This window comes from Pseudopipra pipra, chromosome 25 (genome assembly GCF_036250125.1).
Source record: "Pseudopipra pipra isolate bDixPip1 chromosome 25, bDixPip1.hap1, whole genome shotgun sequence".
NCBI classification, from domain to species: domain Eukaryota; kingdom Metazoa; phylum Chordata; class Aves; order Passeriformes; family Pipridae; genus Pseudopipra; species Pseudopipra pipra.
The window spans coordinates 5,125,055-5,140,126 of NC_087573.1; the positions used below are offsets into that span (position 1 = coordinate 5,125,055).

Sequence of the window (15,072 nt, forward strand, 5' to 3'; positions counted from 1 at the left end):
GGGTGGGTTGGCTTTTGTGGGCTCTCAGTGGTGTGAAGGCTGCAGGGTAGCAGCTGTTCCCAAAAGGGCAGCTGTGTCCCCAGCCATGGGAATCAGCAGTGTCCCTTGGGCACTCCAGATGCTGAAGTCCATTGCACACAGCAGCTTCTGCTCACTTTCATCTGCTCCTGCCCCTGAGGCAATACGTCTGCAGTGAGTCTCCAGCCCACCCACAGCTTTGTGAGGAAGGGACACATTTTCAGATGAAGCCTGGGCTCAAAGTTGTGAACCTGCTGGCTGCTCAGCACCAGGGACCAGGGCAAAGCCACATGGTCCAGCTGACATACTGGCAAGCAGCTGGCAGCCCCAGCAGTCCTGCTGCTCTGGGAACTGGGTCACCAATGCAGGGACACGGCTGCTCTGCAAGCAGGGGTGGCCATGCACAAGCTGAAATCATAAGCAGCAACTCAGTTTGTTGAGCTGCAAGTGCAGGACAGAAGAAAGAGTAAAAAAAAAAAAAAAAAAAAAAGCACATGGTTTCACAAGCATATTCCTGGGGTAGAAAAAACTGTAACTGGGACCCTGTTTATCTTCCTTCACCCCTTCAAGCAGCGTGGGGCTATAGTGCAGTCTCAAAGGAGCACTCCTGTCCCAGTGTGGCCCACACTCCTGCCCCTAATACTGTGCCCAATGGGAGCCCAATGGAACAGGCTGAGGAGACACAAAAGGTATGATGAGGGGGTCCCAAGACCTGTTATAAGGAGCAGAGAGCCCCAGATGGGTGACTGAAGTTGGCCAGTCATCCTACCATCCCTGTGTTTCCACAAGCAGCTTTTCCCTCTTCCAAAGCAAGGATCCTGCTGTCTGCACCCCAGAATGGGACACCCAAGGCACATCAGCATTCCCAGCACTGGGATGATGCCTCTTTTGCAATGGGGTATCCCTTTTCCCCCTCTCCTAAATTACATTTTCAGCACTTGCTGTCCCCACCCCCCTCCTGTTCCCACCACCCAACATCCGTCCCCACCACCCAGCAGTGCTGTGCAGCCCCCAGTCATGTGTCCTGCCCGTTGTCCTTTGCACCCACTTTCCAGGTGTGGCCACAGGCAGGGTGGGAGCAGTCTCTCCCTTCACTCAACATACCTTCCCTACTGCAGGCACAGCTGCTCAGTTCCCTGTGCCACCCACTCTTTCCCTGCATTCTGTGCTCTACTCCCAGCTCCAAGCTTCAGCACTCATGGGCTGGAGGAAACCCAGACAGTGCAGAGCCTTAGCCCTCTACAGGGCTGGTTTTCCTCCCACCCTGGACATGCTGTGTGCACTGTGCTGGCTTCACCACAGCCCAGAGCATCCTGAGTCACCCATGGCCACCCTCACTCACCCTGACCTGCATTGTCCTGGATCCAGCTGCTGTTTGAAAATGTTTCCATGTCACTACATCTTTGTGCCAGGGTCACCACCCATCACTCACTGCTCAGCCTGCACAAGTGACCATCCAGTGACTTGTTATGTTCCTGCTTCTGGTGGGATGCCAACATGCCAGGGGCTCTTCAGGAGGATGAGTGAATACTTCAACATGAAAAGGGCCTGTGAAGCTCAGTGGATATTCTCATGTGCACAAAAAGATTTATGATGTTGCCTTGGGAGGAGCCTGGCACTTCCCATTGCTCACATAAAGCCTGATGGCTTTATGACTTTTATATAACCAGTAATTCCTGGATCACACTGGTGCTGTAGGATGAGGGTCACAGCAGGGAAATGTTTGCTTCCAGTGATCCCCAGCCCCATAGCCAGGTTCAGTGGGGTTGGGCTGTTGGCTGCATATGAGGTTTGCAGCAGCAGCCACCTATGTGCCTCTGGGCCACCACGGGAGGACATGGTGGTCAACATCAAGCAAGCAAGCTGCAGAATCAAACCTGGTCCAAAGAATGGCATGCCCCTTGTCTGTCCAGAGTTTGGAGCTGACAGGCTGGGGATTTTGCCCCAAGAGCCTCCAAGAAGGAGCTGTCCTGCTGACACATGCACATAGTCCCATCCTCCTTAGACCTCCACTGGAAACAACCCTGATGCCCAGCTTTCAACCTCCAGCTGCATCCAGCCTTGAAAATAGTTCCTAGGCTACAGGACAGCAGTCTTGCTGCCAGGACCTGCAGGTCCACCCTAACAAATCCCTAGGACAGTGAGAGTGCTGGTACTTTCACTCCAGAGGCTCAATCCCATCCACTTGGAGCCCTCTCCTCACTGCCTCACCCTCAGCACAACCGACCTGCAAAGCACATGAAGGCAGAGGTCCCTGTGTGGGAATGAGAGAGCTGCTGGTGTGGGAAAGGGCTGGTGCTCATCCCCTCAAACACGGGAGAGGTGAACCAGACCTGGATCTAACCCCAGAATCACCCTGCTGGTGCTGTTGGACACAGCCTGTGGCTCTCCTGGCTATGTATGGCCCAGGAATCCCAGGTGCTGACCATGGTTACGTCTCCAAGGTGTCTGTAGACACAAGGTTTAGCCTGGTGCCCATCAGGCTCTTATTCAAGGTGTGCAGTCTGCACTGAACACTCACAAGCCTTTGTACCTGTCTGTCCCCACATGGTTTATGACGTTAGAACACCTGACCCTCATCTCAGGGGACTTCAAGAACATCTGTGGAGTGCCCTGACCTGCAAAGCAGGGCCAGTCACAGTGACAGTGAGGATGCTACGTGATAGCCTTGTGAGTGGCAGAGAAGAAGGCTGACCAGGAGTTTTGCTCTCTAGGGCCTGGCAGCCAGTGTGTGGGACTTGTTCTGCTGGCTGCCTCTCCTGGATGGGTGGGCATTGCCCCTCTGGCTGTGCATCACCCCTCAGTAGCCCAGGGGTCTGCAGGGGCAAGTCTCTCTCTTGGTCTGCCAAATGCAGCTCCCAGGTCTCCCCACAGCCCAGCCAGGTCTGCTCCTCCAAAAGGAGCAGCTGCCAGGGATAAGGAGGGGCAGGAAGTACCCAGTCTCTCTTTGCTGTTTCTCTGCAATCAGAGCTACCCTATGGCTTTCAGAGTCATTATGCCTGAGGATTTGCTCAAAGCCATATTCCCTCTGGAGAGGGTCTGCATCTTGCTCTACAGCTGATGGCACAGGAGAGAGGCCTCAGGATGGGACAGCATTCCCAGGGACAGCTTGTGGGCTCTTGCCTTTCGTGGAGAAGAGCAGAACATCATCCCCACGAGACAACCTGGCCACTCCCCAGTTCACCCTCAGCTGGTGGCTGCGACCGAGGAAGGGGTGGGGTGAGTTCTGCTGCCACCTGCCCCACTGGAGCTCAGTCCAGCACATCACTGTCCCTCTGCCTCAGCAGATGGGCTGTGCACCAGGATCTGTCTTCAGTCCCTTGGGTAAGTGCTCCTGGGTCTGCTGTGCATCTGTGCACAGAGATAGCAGCCCCTGCCACTCAGGACTGGTGGCAGAGAGCTACAAGGGGCACCAGCTCCGAGTCACAAGGAAGGAAGTGGAAGCCATGGTGGGAGAGGCATGTTGCTGTCTGCAGAGCTTCCATAAGTCCAGGAGCAAGCGATCCCTCAGCCCTCACATCTGGCTAACACACCACCACGGTGTTTCCAGCAGAGCCAGCAGCCAAGGTGAACCTGCAGACAACTGCAGCTAAAGCACAGTTGTTCTGGCAGCTATGGTGGGACCTTCTCATCACCAGGACAGGCACAGGACAGGGATTTGTCACACAGACTGGCCGACAGGTTCTGCCCACTGAGTCCAGTGTGGCTGTGACAGTCACACAGTGTGTGACCGTGGCACAGCCCACTGCTCTGTGCTCCATGTCCTGCCTGACAGGAGGCCAAGCCGGTGACGATGATGAATTTACGACCTCCCACCCACTGCTGCAGTGGAGTCTGGAGCCACAGATGCTTCCAGAGGGTGTCGAGGGAGCTGTGGTTTGGATGAATAATTTTCCAGCCCTGCAGCTCAAGCGCCACGAAACCCAGAGGGGGAGAGAGAGACAACAAAACACTAAAACAAAACAAGCCTCCGGCTTGGGCCGCCCAGTGAGTTCTGGACCGTGTCGTGTTGTTCTTCATATTTATCCTGCTCCAGTCAAGCAGCATCCAGCCACTGTCTTCCTCTATCAGCTCCTGTGCAGAGGTCAAAACACTGGAGATAAGCAAGACCATGACTATTTAGACCCCCCTTCCCACCCCCAACAGTAGGGGCAGACTGGGTTAGGATTGCCAAGTGAGAGGAGAGCAGGGATGCCCACCCCTCGGATTTCCTTGGGATCCACAGCTGTGGGAGCTTGATGGTGGCTGCTGGAGCACCACATCTTCTCAACCCCACCTCGAGAGGTGCTGAACCTCTACTCCAGGGTCTCCTCTGTCCCCTGCTCTCCCCAGGGCACAGAGTCCAGCAGCTCCACATCTTCGCACAACACGGTAACGGGGCACTGCTCCCACCACAGGGAGCCCACGGCACCCTGCCACACCTCCAGATGGACACCTCCAGGATACCAGCCCCTGGCACCAGGCATGGTGTGGGATGCCCACTGCCCACCATCTCTTGCAGCTGAGCTGTACCAGCGCCAGGAGCACCAGGATTGCAGCCGGATCCCCGCAGGATCTCCAACACCCTCTGTCATCAGCTGCCAATGTCAGCCACCTCCTGGGGAGCAGAAGTGCTGAGCCAGACAGATTGAAGGTAGGTGTGAACTAGAAGGGGAATTCACAGAATCACAGGGTTGGAAGGGACCTCTGGAGATCATCTAGTCCAACTCCCCTGCCAAAGCAGGGTCACATAGGGCAGGTGTATAGCCCTGCCCCAGCTACACCTCCACAGCAACTCTGTTGGCCTTTGAACACTAGCAGCTCCAGAAAGCCTTGCCAGGTACAGTCTTCAGCCCAAAGCCTGCCTGGAATCTCATTTCTGGCCCACAGAGAGGATCTGGCCAGAGCTGGTACATGGAGTCCCAGCTCTCCTCAGGTCCAAGGCTGGGATCCACAGTAAGACCCCTCTGAGCATGTGTTGGTGTGAAAAATGCAATCCACTCCCACCACCCCTGCCCCCTCTGTGCCCCTGAGCAGCTGAGGCCATAGCTGTTCTTGCAGCTCACACGAGCTGCACCTTATACCCCACTTAGGCTGTATTCTAAATTTTCCCAAGAGGTTTTGGTTTTCCCTGCTTTCAAGAAAGCTGTAGGAAGACTTCTTGGTGTGGGGCAGCAGGAGAAATATCGCCTGGGATGTCACCTGCCACTCAGAGGTACCCCACACTCAGAGGTACACACAGCCACAACCCTCCAGTGTTTGGTCCCAGAGTCTCCGCCCCATCCTTTAAAAGCAGCCGGAGCGGGGTGGATGTGGAGCAGCGCTCTCCTCCTCTCCCCAGACCGCAGGCTGCCGCTAGAGGACAACACACAAACACGGCTGAGCCTGGAGGAAAACATCCACTCCCCTTAATAGGAATGCGTTGGATCGGGAGCTCCCGGTGCCTTTAGTAATGGAATGACACAGCCCACACTGCTCCCAGCGAGCTGGCTGAAAAGTGACACTTCCACCCCAGAGGGACTTACTCAGAAATTCCGGGTTTACCACGGAAACATCAGAGCTCTCTGGTCCAAGCAACTTGATGTCCAATCTCTTGGTTTTGCCAGGAGCCAGGTGACATGTGGAATAAGTGACGACTTTGAATGTTGGCAGCTGTTACGAGGTCTCAAAGAAACGATACGTGGATATGAACCACCACAGCCGAGCTGAAATAAAAAGCAAACAGAAAAGTCAAAGCAAAGTGAGGCACACAGAGAAAAGCTCTCCAACATCAGGCCATGCTGCTCCAAAAACAATGTGAAAAATGTCATTGCAGTCAATGCCTTCCTGAGGAAATGTCCCTGTTTCAGCTGAATGGCAGTTTTCAACAAGAAACTGTTCAGTGTGATCTATTTTTTTGAAGAACTCTACTAATAGTGTGCTCGCCCAGAGCCCTGGATCCCTGAGAAGAATTCACTGAGCGAGAATTTGCCAGGAGCTGGAGATGTGGTTGGTGTTGGCTGCTGAGGTTTGAGGGAGAGGGACAGGAATCACAGATAAGAGCTGCTGCTGCAGCCAGGAGCAGAGGCCTGACACTTTCTCCAGACTGATTCCAAATTCCCGGCTGCTGTAAGAGCAAATCCAGCCATTTCAGGCCATGCTAAAGCCCCATGTCAGAGCTGGAGGGAATTGTGCTGAGGAACCCCAGGAGGATCTGTGTCTCCAAAGAGGGCTGCCCATCTCCCCACTAAGCAGTGTTTTACTTTTGGAGATGTCAAAACACATTGCAAATGTTTAATTAATGACATCTCCAGCACTGTTCATGATGGAAGTGGCTTAATTTCAACTAAATCAGTTCCTGTTCCAAAACCAAAATCCTCTGCGCTCCTCTGCACTCAGTGACAGTTTCCACTGACTGCAGCAGTCACAGGGAGTCCTGAAACTGCAGGATCTGAACGTGTTTGCAAGTGAAATAGTTTCAGACGCAGCATCACCCCACCCAGGAGCCCTCAGCCAGAGTCTGTGCATCAGCCCTGAACCCTGAGCTCTGTCTTGAGCAGTTTTTTGGGGAGCAGATGCCTGGTCTGACTCAAAGGCCTCAAGGCACCCCAGCCCCTGGGTGAGCTGGAGCTATTCAAGTCTCCCACAGCACAGGTCCACCTTCCTGAGCCCAGATAACTCTTCTACCTCTTTTATCCTGAGATAATTGGGGATATCAACCAGGAAACTCTTTTACCAGAAGGAAAAACCCATTCAGAGGAAGCAGGGCTGTGAAAGCACCTCCCAGTCTGTGCTTTGGCCATGCAGCACTTTACCAAAGCGTGGTCACAGTCAGAGGGGTGACTTTGTGGGGGCACTTTGCAGCCACCCAAACCTGGGCCCTTCTTTCACTGCACCATCCACCTCCTCCATTCACAGCTCTGGGAGAGGCAGAGGGAGGAACACACCAGGAGTCCAGATCCACCTAAAGCCCCATGGACAGCTCTCTGTCTTCAGTGTGAGACTCGTGTTCAGCTGTCCCTGTCACAGATGAGACGCTTGGCCCTGTAGAGAGAGAGACACAGCGTGGTTTAAGGTGTAGGAGCAGGCTCACCCATATCCCTCACTCCACTGCTGTGGGAGGACAGCAGTCACACTGTTTGGGGGCATCACAGTGATGCTGAGCAGCCAGTGGTGCCGTCAGAGAGGACACGCAGGGCTGTTCTTTCGCAGCCTTCTCCCACTGCAGATCCAGCTCTCTTTGCTAAGCAGGTGTTTCTGCTGCCCTAGAACTCCTTGACACACAAGCAGCAAGAAATCCTGTTCTGATGCACATCCCACGTGTATCAGGACACCACCAGGGCCTGGGCTGGGCGGGCATAAGTACCAAGCCAGGTAAGCCAGACCATGACACAGCTCCAGATGTGGCTTCAAGCTCCCAGGCAATGGGCTTGAAGCTTTGGCCTCTGGCCACTTTACCCAGGGTTAGAAAGAGCTCTTGGAGCAACCCAACCCCCTGCTCCTGGCATCAGCTGGGCAGCTCCTGCAAACACAGCTCACATGTGTCCTTGATCTGGGCAAAACTGTATCAAGAGCACGACTTTCCCCCACGGAGCTCTGCACCACCGCACTGCTGCTCCATCCCCCTGCCTGCTGCAAGGGGATAGCAACAGGGCTGCTGGAGAGTGAGGATCAGAGCTCAGGACAGACAGACGGACAGCCCTGGGCACCGTCGCTCCCAGCAAACAGCTCATCCCGAGCTCTGAGCTCCCTTCTCCCCAGCTGCACCCTGACTTTCCAGTCGCAGCTGGGCTTAACAGCCAGCACAGACACAGAGTCCTTTATCTGGGGTTATATTTCAGCGTCCCAAAGTCTGGAGCCCTTGAAGTGCTGGTTGGGTACTTCTACCTCCCTAGTTATACTCCTCTGCCCTGCCGGAGCCAGCTCTGCCTTCCCCTGCCCTGCTATCTCACAAAAACATGGTTACAAAACAAGCCTGGGTCCCGGAGCTATGAACAGGTCTTTATTTGTTGAGGTTTCTTTTTTTTTCTTTTTTTTTCCCCCCCCTTTCTTCCCTTTGAATGAAATTCCTGCCAGCTCTAAGGCAGCGAGAGTGAGAGAGAGAGAGAGGGAAAAGAGTAGAAAGTTTTAACTCCTCCCATTGAAGTGTCTCACGCCCCTGCCCAGCCCTTGAAACCCAATAACCAGGATCATTCAACAATGCCTTTCCTTCCCTGGCTGCATCCTTACCACACTCCGACCTGCAGGAGATACCCTGCCCGCTGCGTGCCAGGCGGCGGGACCGCTCCCCCGAGCCCCGCCGAGCCCCGCAGCCGGCCGGCGGCACCAGCCAAGGCGAGGATGGACAGACTCTTTTTCTGGGGCGTTCTCTTGGCCTCCTCTGCCCGCTGCCAGACAGTGCCCGTGCAGCAAGGTGCTGCGCCCTCCTGCCCGCCCCAGTGCCACTGCGAAGAGGATGGCATCATGCTCTCGCTGGATTGCTCCGAGCTGGGGCTTTCGGAGGTCCCCGCCAACCTGAGCCCTCTCACCGCTTACCTGTAAGTACAGCCCTCGCTGCTTCTTTTGCAATTGCTTTCCCCGGACCCCTCCGTCAGCCGCAGCTTTCCTCCGGCTTGGAAGTTTGTGCCACGTTTTCCCGAAATTAAATTTCCTGTGGAAATTAGAAACCAAGCAAAATAACAACAACGACAACAACAAAAAAAAAAGAGGCAGCTCCTTGGGCAGGACCTGCCAAGCCCCCCCCTCCTCCTGCGCCCCTCCGCGAGCGCTGTTTATACTGCGATGTTCTGCATGCTTTGCTCCGTGATTGCAGCGGATCGGGGCAGCTGATTTGCTGGGTCGATTCTGATTGTCTGAGCACATAATGGAGTATTTTTACACAGCAATTAGTGCAAACTGCTCTGGGATCCTTCTGTCAAACATTTCAATAGCTGCGATAACTCAGGGCTTTGGGGGGTTTGGGTTGAGCTGGCCACCAGCAGTGTCTGAGTTGCCCCTTTAAAATGAATATTAAAGTCTTGTAAGAGGTGCGGGGGTTCGGTAGGTGTTGGTTTTTGATTATTTAGTTATTTAAAAATTCTTGATTATCTGAATGTTTAACAGCCTTTCTGACGTTAGTACCCCCAAGGGTTAATTGACCACACGGACTGGTGGGTTCATTTCTAGCCCCAGAGGTGGTCTTGGTGGTCATGACTGAGGATCCTGATGATTGACCATGGAAAAATCTCAGGGTTTAACCAGGGGAGGAAACATCTCTCTCAAGGGAGACAAGTTATCCCTGGGGAAGATGCTTCCTGGGTTTGTGTGCAGAAAGTGCTGCAGTTACCAGCTCCAGCTGTGCTGCAGACAGGCTGGTAAGGACCGTGGCACTCCCAGCTCGGAATGCAGCGTGGGTGCTGCCAAGGGAAGGCATGTGTACCACAGTCATCAAGGACCACTGGTGGTCCTCAGACAGTACTGGGGATGTTCGTGTTGTGTTCGTCGTGCTGAGAGGGAACTTGTGTCCAGGGGTGGCATACAGACCGTGTTGCTGGTTTTCTGGTATCCCTGGATTGTCTTTAGATGCAGGTGCTCAGCTGTCAGAGCAAAGCACCCAAACCCATGCAGGAAGGGCTTTGCAAAGCCAGGTGGGAGCTGCCACAGCTGGGTAAGGGCTCGTCTGCTCATCCCACTTGTCTGAGGAGCAGTCTTGTGCCAGCTTGTGGATGGCCGGAGCTGTACTGGGTTAACTGGGAGAGAAATAGAAAAGGATGATTCTCCCTGGAAAGCATGAAAGACGAGAGAAATGTCTAATGCAAGTTGTGCTTCTCCTGGGAGAGGGAACCACTTGTTACGTGAGGCACGACCTGCACAGACCTATCCCTGGGGCTCGGTTTGGAGCCGGCTGGCCACGAGTGAAAAGTCACTGGAGCAGGTAGGCTGCCAGCACGGGAGGCTGCAGAGCGTTGCAGCGCTGATGCTACTGCGGGGACAAGGGGCAGCCCTGTCAGGCACCCACTCCACCCTCTCAGGCATCACAGGACGGGGCACCCGTGGCTCCCACTCCGCTGAGAACACGCCGCGTGTCAGCTCCGCAGAGATGCCCCTCGGGCTGGGAGCCGCAGGGCGGGGGGATGCTGTGAGATGCTCCTGGCCCGGTGTGGCCGCTGGCAGAGAACGCTGGATTCCGCCGGGACTGGGTTTTCGGGACAGCCCTGCGGCTCCCGTCACTTCGGGAGCGTGTCGGGTCCCTCGGCCGCGGCCCCGCGTGGGGCTGCACCAGCCCCGCTCTTTCCCGTGGCTCCGCTCTCCCCCGTGGGTTTCTCCCCCATCCCTGACTCCGCGCTCTCCCACGGATAGCAAAGATCACGTCCTCCCACTTTCCCCGTGGGTCGGTCCCGTCCCCGCACTTTCCCCGTGGGTCGGTCCCGTCCCCGCGCCCCCCGTGGGTCGGTCCCGTCCCCGCGCCCCCCGTGGGTCGGTCCCGTCCCCGCGCCCCCCGTGGGTCGGTCCCGTCCCCGCACTTTCCCCGGGGGTCGGTCCCGTCCCGGCGCTCCCGGTGGGTCGGTCCCGTCCCTGCACTTTCCCCGTGGGTCGGTCCCGTCCCCGCACTTTCCCCGTGGGTCGGTCCCCCGACGGCGCTCACACGGTGGCGCCAGTGACGGCCCTTTGCAGGGGCAGAGCCCCCCTGCCCCAGCCGAGCCCCCTCTGCCCCAGCCGAGCCCCCCTGCCCCAGCCGAGCCCCCCTGCCGCAGCCCACCGCGCACAGCCCGCCCGGGGGGACCCTCCGGGGCGAGCCCGGGGGGTGCTGGAGCGTCCACAGTTTTCCTCCCTCCCTCCTTGGGGAAAACCAGCCCGTTTGGTGCTTCTGTGTTAAACCCCACCAGTAAGAGACCAAACAGAGGTTGGTTCAATCGGGAAAGGCCCGATGAACTGGGAATTACTGGTGGAGGACTGGAGAGCTGGGGTTTCTTCCTGTTTCTGTCACTATTTCCAGCGAGTCATGTGAGGTTATCTTCTCAGGTACGAGAGTGCAGCCAGGGGTAGTTTGTCAAAGCAAATCAGCATAAATTGTGTAGAAAGTATTGGAGAGAGATCTGAGCTCTTCTTGGATATCCGTGTTTAAAATCCATACATTCAGACATGTAAAGAAATGCTGGATTGCTTTGGAGAGCTGCAAGTGCTGAAGAGCGAGCCCTGGAATGGCAGCAGGAGCAGAGAGCTGGTGGGCAGCTGCTCCCAAAAATTTCCAGCTCCTTTGCTCCATGCTCTGATTTCTAAGCAAGTCGCTGGCACTGTGGAGAGCAGGACTTCCTCGGGAGCAAAATAAAGGATCCTTGTAATCACCTCTGACTAGATGCTGCCTCACCACTAATGAGCTGGTGTTCATGCCTCATCCTGATCATGCAGTGCCTCTGCCATGCCTCTATCTCCAGGAATCCTGTCCTTGCTCACTCCTGCACCTCCCTGAACTTGAACCCTGATCCCACCCATCCAGAACGAAGTGTTTTCAATTGCTGGTGGGCTTGCAGCTGTGGTCAAGGAGATGGGACAGAAGTGTCACCCCTTTCCATGGGCACCTCTCCAGTAGGGACTGAGACATGCTGGTGTCTTGTGGCAGTCCTGGAGAGAGCCTAGGGACTGTCACATTGGGTGGCAGGTCCCTGCATTGCTCCTGCAGGCAGCCTGAGCTCCTTCAGGTCCCCTGCTAGCCCTAACAGCCCATTTCTCTTGGAGCAGCACTCACTATCCTGCCTGGCTCATCACACAGGGGCTTCTCAGTGCATGACATGTTTGCAGGGTGAACTGTGTCTTAGCCTGGCCTTAGAGAGCAGCCATGGAGCACTAAAGGTCAGCTATTCAGTTGCTACCCTCCATCAACCCAAGAGAGTCGAGCTGTTCAGAGAGCAGATTTCGCCTTCAGCTGACGTGCCAGTGAGTCCTGACAGCCTTGTGTCACATACCACATCTCTGTCACCCACAGCCAGCATCCTGTGTCAGAGACTTGATCTGGGGCTGCAGCAGAGGTGGAGCTGCTGGAGGTTCCCTGGACAGACAGACAAGCTGGGTGTGCAGGAGAGGGGAGCTGCAAAGGGGAAGATTCCTCTGTAGCAGAGAGGAGAGTGCACAAAGGGGTTCGGAGGAGGACAGGAAAATGGGAACAGCTGCTTGGTTCTCAAAGTGCTAGCTCAGCTGTGATCCCTGGCAGCACTGCACACCCTGCATGGGACCTGGGGGAGCAGCCCCACCTCAGATTCCTCAGGGTGTGAAAGTGCTGCATTGCATGGTCTGGGGCAGTTTGGTCCCCAGCTGTCCCCATGGCTGTCACCAGGAAGATGCCCGTGGTTGGGTGCAGGTGCTCAGTGCAGCCCTTTGCCCCAGGATGGCATCCTGACCCCTCTCTCCCCCATACATCTGGCTACCACCCCCTGCTAGGGCAACAGGTGGCAATACTGGGGGTGAAGGGATGCTCTCAATCTGCTGAGGCTCCTCCTCTTTCATCAAAAAAAAATGACACCACGCCTGCCAGGTCCCTCCTAGGGATGCAGTGGCCTGTCCAACCATTGCTGGCAGGAAAGAAGTGGAGAGCCTGTCTCAGCAGAGGACACCCTGGGAAGTACCCAGGGATGGAAAGGCAACAGCAGTAGCACCATGGCCACATATTCAAGTCAGCTGGCCAGGCAGCACACACCCTGCAAGGGGATGCTGTGGATGTGACACACCTTGCAGTGCCTGACCCCCAGCCTGGACCAAGGGTACATGGGGAAGTACTGGAAGGATTGCCCGGATATCTTAGGCTGGAAACACCTCTGGAGGTCTCTGATCCACACTCAAAACAGGTCTAGGCAGTGAGGCTGGTCAGGATCTTGTCCAGTAGGGTTTTGAGTATCTGTAAGATTCCATCACCCTTTTCCCATTTTTTACTATCCTCACGGGAAATATTTTTCCTAATATTTAATGTCTCCAGGTCTCTGTCCTGGAAAGCCAGCAGAGACCTGGGGTATGACACAGGTGATAGGGCTGTCAGGCTGCTGCTGTTCCAGCAGGATTTGGGGGAGGGAAAAGCAGCAGATCCTGGCTGCTCCCAGATATCACCAGGCATCTCCTGAGGCTTCCCAGACAGAAAGCTTCTCATTCCCCAGACTGTTTCCTTTGAGGTGAATGGGACCAGGAGCCTTCAGGGCTGTTCTCACTTTGCAGAGACATTTGGAGACACTGCCTGGAATTTAGCATCCTGCTGGGAGTCTGGCACCCTGCATTACCCACTGTGTCCTCTGAGCTACCCTCTGGGATCAGGTGCCATGAGGATCCATGACAGGGATTCACAGGAGACAGGGATGCTTTGACATGAGGCTGGGCAGAGCCAGGGCACACAGTGCTGCATCCAGCTCAGGGCAGAGCAAGGGAAAGGTGCCTCTTTCTTGATGTTTGCATTTTCTAAAGACCCACACAGCTCCAGGTAGGCGAGACAGCAGGTTTGGAGATTGACTACAGAGCTGCAGCTGGTGCCTGGAACAAGTCAAGAAGTGCTGAAGGCAGCTCTCCTCAGCCCAGATCTCCCCATCTGCCCACATCTGCCCCTCTGCAGCCTCCACCACAGTCCCCTAAGATGGAAAGTACCCCAAGAGCTGACAGAGGAGTTGGGACACCAGGGGAGGGAAAGGACTTATGGCTGGCTTGTAGAAGCCTGGGGAGGAGGGCAGCTGTGGGGAGGGTGACTAGACTTCCAGGGAGCTAGCAAGGAGCTATGGTCTCCTGCAGGGCTGACAGGGACCTCTGTGTGCCTTTGGGACAGTCACACACACTGGGGAGAAAGAGGGAGCAGCCAAAAACGCAGAGAGCACAAAATCCCAATGCCAAGTGTAAATGAAGTCCCTCCTGGGGCTCTCCTGCCCCAGGTGACTTTGCACAGACCTGTGAGTCACCATCCTGTGACTGATGCTTGCCCAGTGCCAGGGCCCATCCACACACAGCCTCTTCCTCATGCCATTGTCACCACAGGAGCCCCAGTGTTGCACCAGGACCCATCCAAACACACCACAAAGACGCAGCCTCACCCCAAAGAGCTCCCAGACCCTTCCAGTTCTCAAGCCATGACAGAGCTCAGGACTACCAAATACTACTACTGTCAGCTGGCTGGTCTGATGCACTAAGGGCTGCTCTCTGCTTGACCTTCCTTCCTGCTGGAAGACCAATGGGAAGTGCCACTCCTGCCCTGTACAGTCAGAAGTCCATGGTCTCATCCTTGGAAATGCCCAGCATGCCTGGAAGGGGAAACCTTTATGAGCTTGGGGTCCTGGATGAGGGAGACACAGCTGGTGAGAGGCACTTGAAGAGCTGGGCTCTGCACACAACAGTGGATTCACAGGTTTATGTTCACCATTTACCAGCTTTGGGGGACTTTTTTTTCCCACCCTAAAATATCAGGGATAACAAGAGTTTCCCACCTTTGGGGATTTGATTTCCTCCAAAAGGACCCTACAAAGTCCACCTGCTGACTCTGTACAGGCACTTCCCACAGACACAGGTGTGCTCTGCATCCTTATTGCAGCCTTGCCAGCAGGATCTCAAGGATTTTAAAGTCACAACACCTGGGTTCAAACCCCAGTTACCACCTCAGGGTCTCCTGTGGCTGACACTGGCTTTTTGCTGGCACGTTGCTATGAAGGTCTCCTGGGGGAGCATCTCCCAGCTTTAATAATGCCAACACTTAGGAATATCTGAATGGGCTGGTCCAAACCAAGACCTGCCTGAGCCCCAGGTTTCAGGGAGAGCTGCTGGCACTGAGTCTGACACAGACTGGCTGGTGTTTCCCTCTGGAGCAGGCAGATAAGCACTAACCAGAAGCAAAGTAATTCCTACCCCTGTGCTCCCCAGCCTCAAAGGAGGAGAAAACCAAACAGAGAAGATTTGGAATCAGGCACAGCTTGAGAGTGGCTTGTGAGAAAAACTAAAAAGCAGCATGGAAACACTACAGCTCCTGAGCTTCCAAAGGGCCTTTTGTATCCCCTGGGCAATGCTGAGCTCTCACCCCAGCTGAGAGCTGAAATGTCCTGGTCCCTTGGCCCACAGCATTACTCAGAAGACCTTCATCCCTGCAGTGAGGAAGATGATGCT

At 55.3% G+C, this 15,072-nt stretch overlaps 1 protein-coding gene across 1 annotated transcript in view; it reads left to right on the top strand.

The window, feature by feature from the left end:
- Positions 1-8,068: 8,068 nt before the first annotated feature.
- LGR6 (leucine rich repeat containing G protein-coupled receptor 6) overlaps positions 8,069-15,072 on the top strand; it is a 134,818-nt gene continuing 127,814 nt past the window's right edge. Inside the window, exon 1 of the mRNA XM_064636024.1 lies at positions 8,069-8,513. Within this exon, the coding sequence (XP_064492094.1) occupies positions 8,176-8,513 (338 nt within the window). The 5' untranslated portion in view covers positions 8,069-8,175. The remainder of the gene's footprint in view (positions 8,514-15,072) is intronic.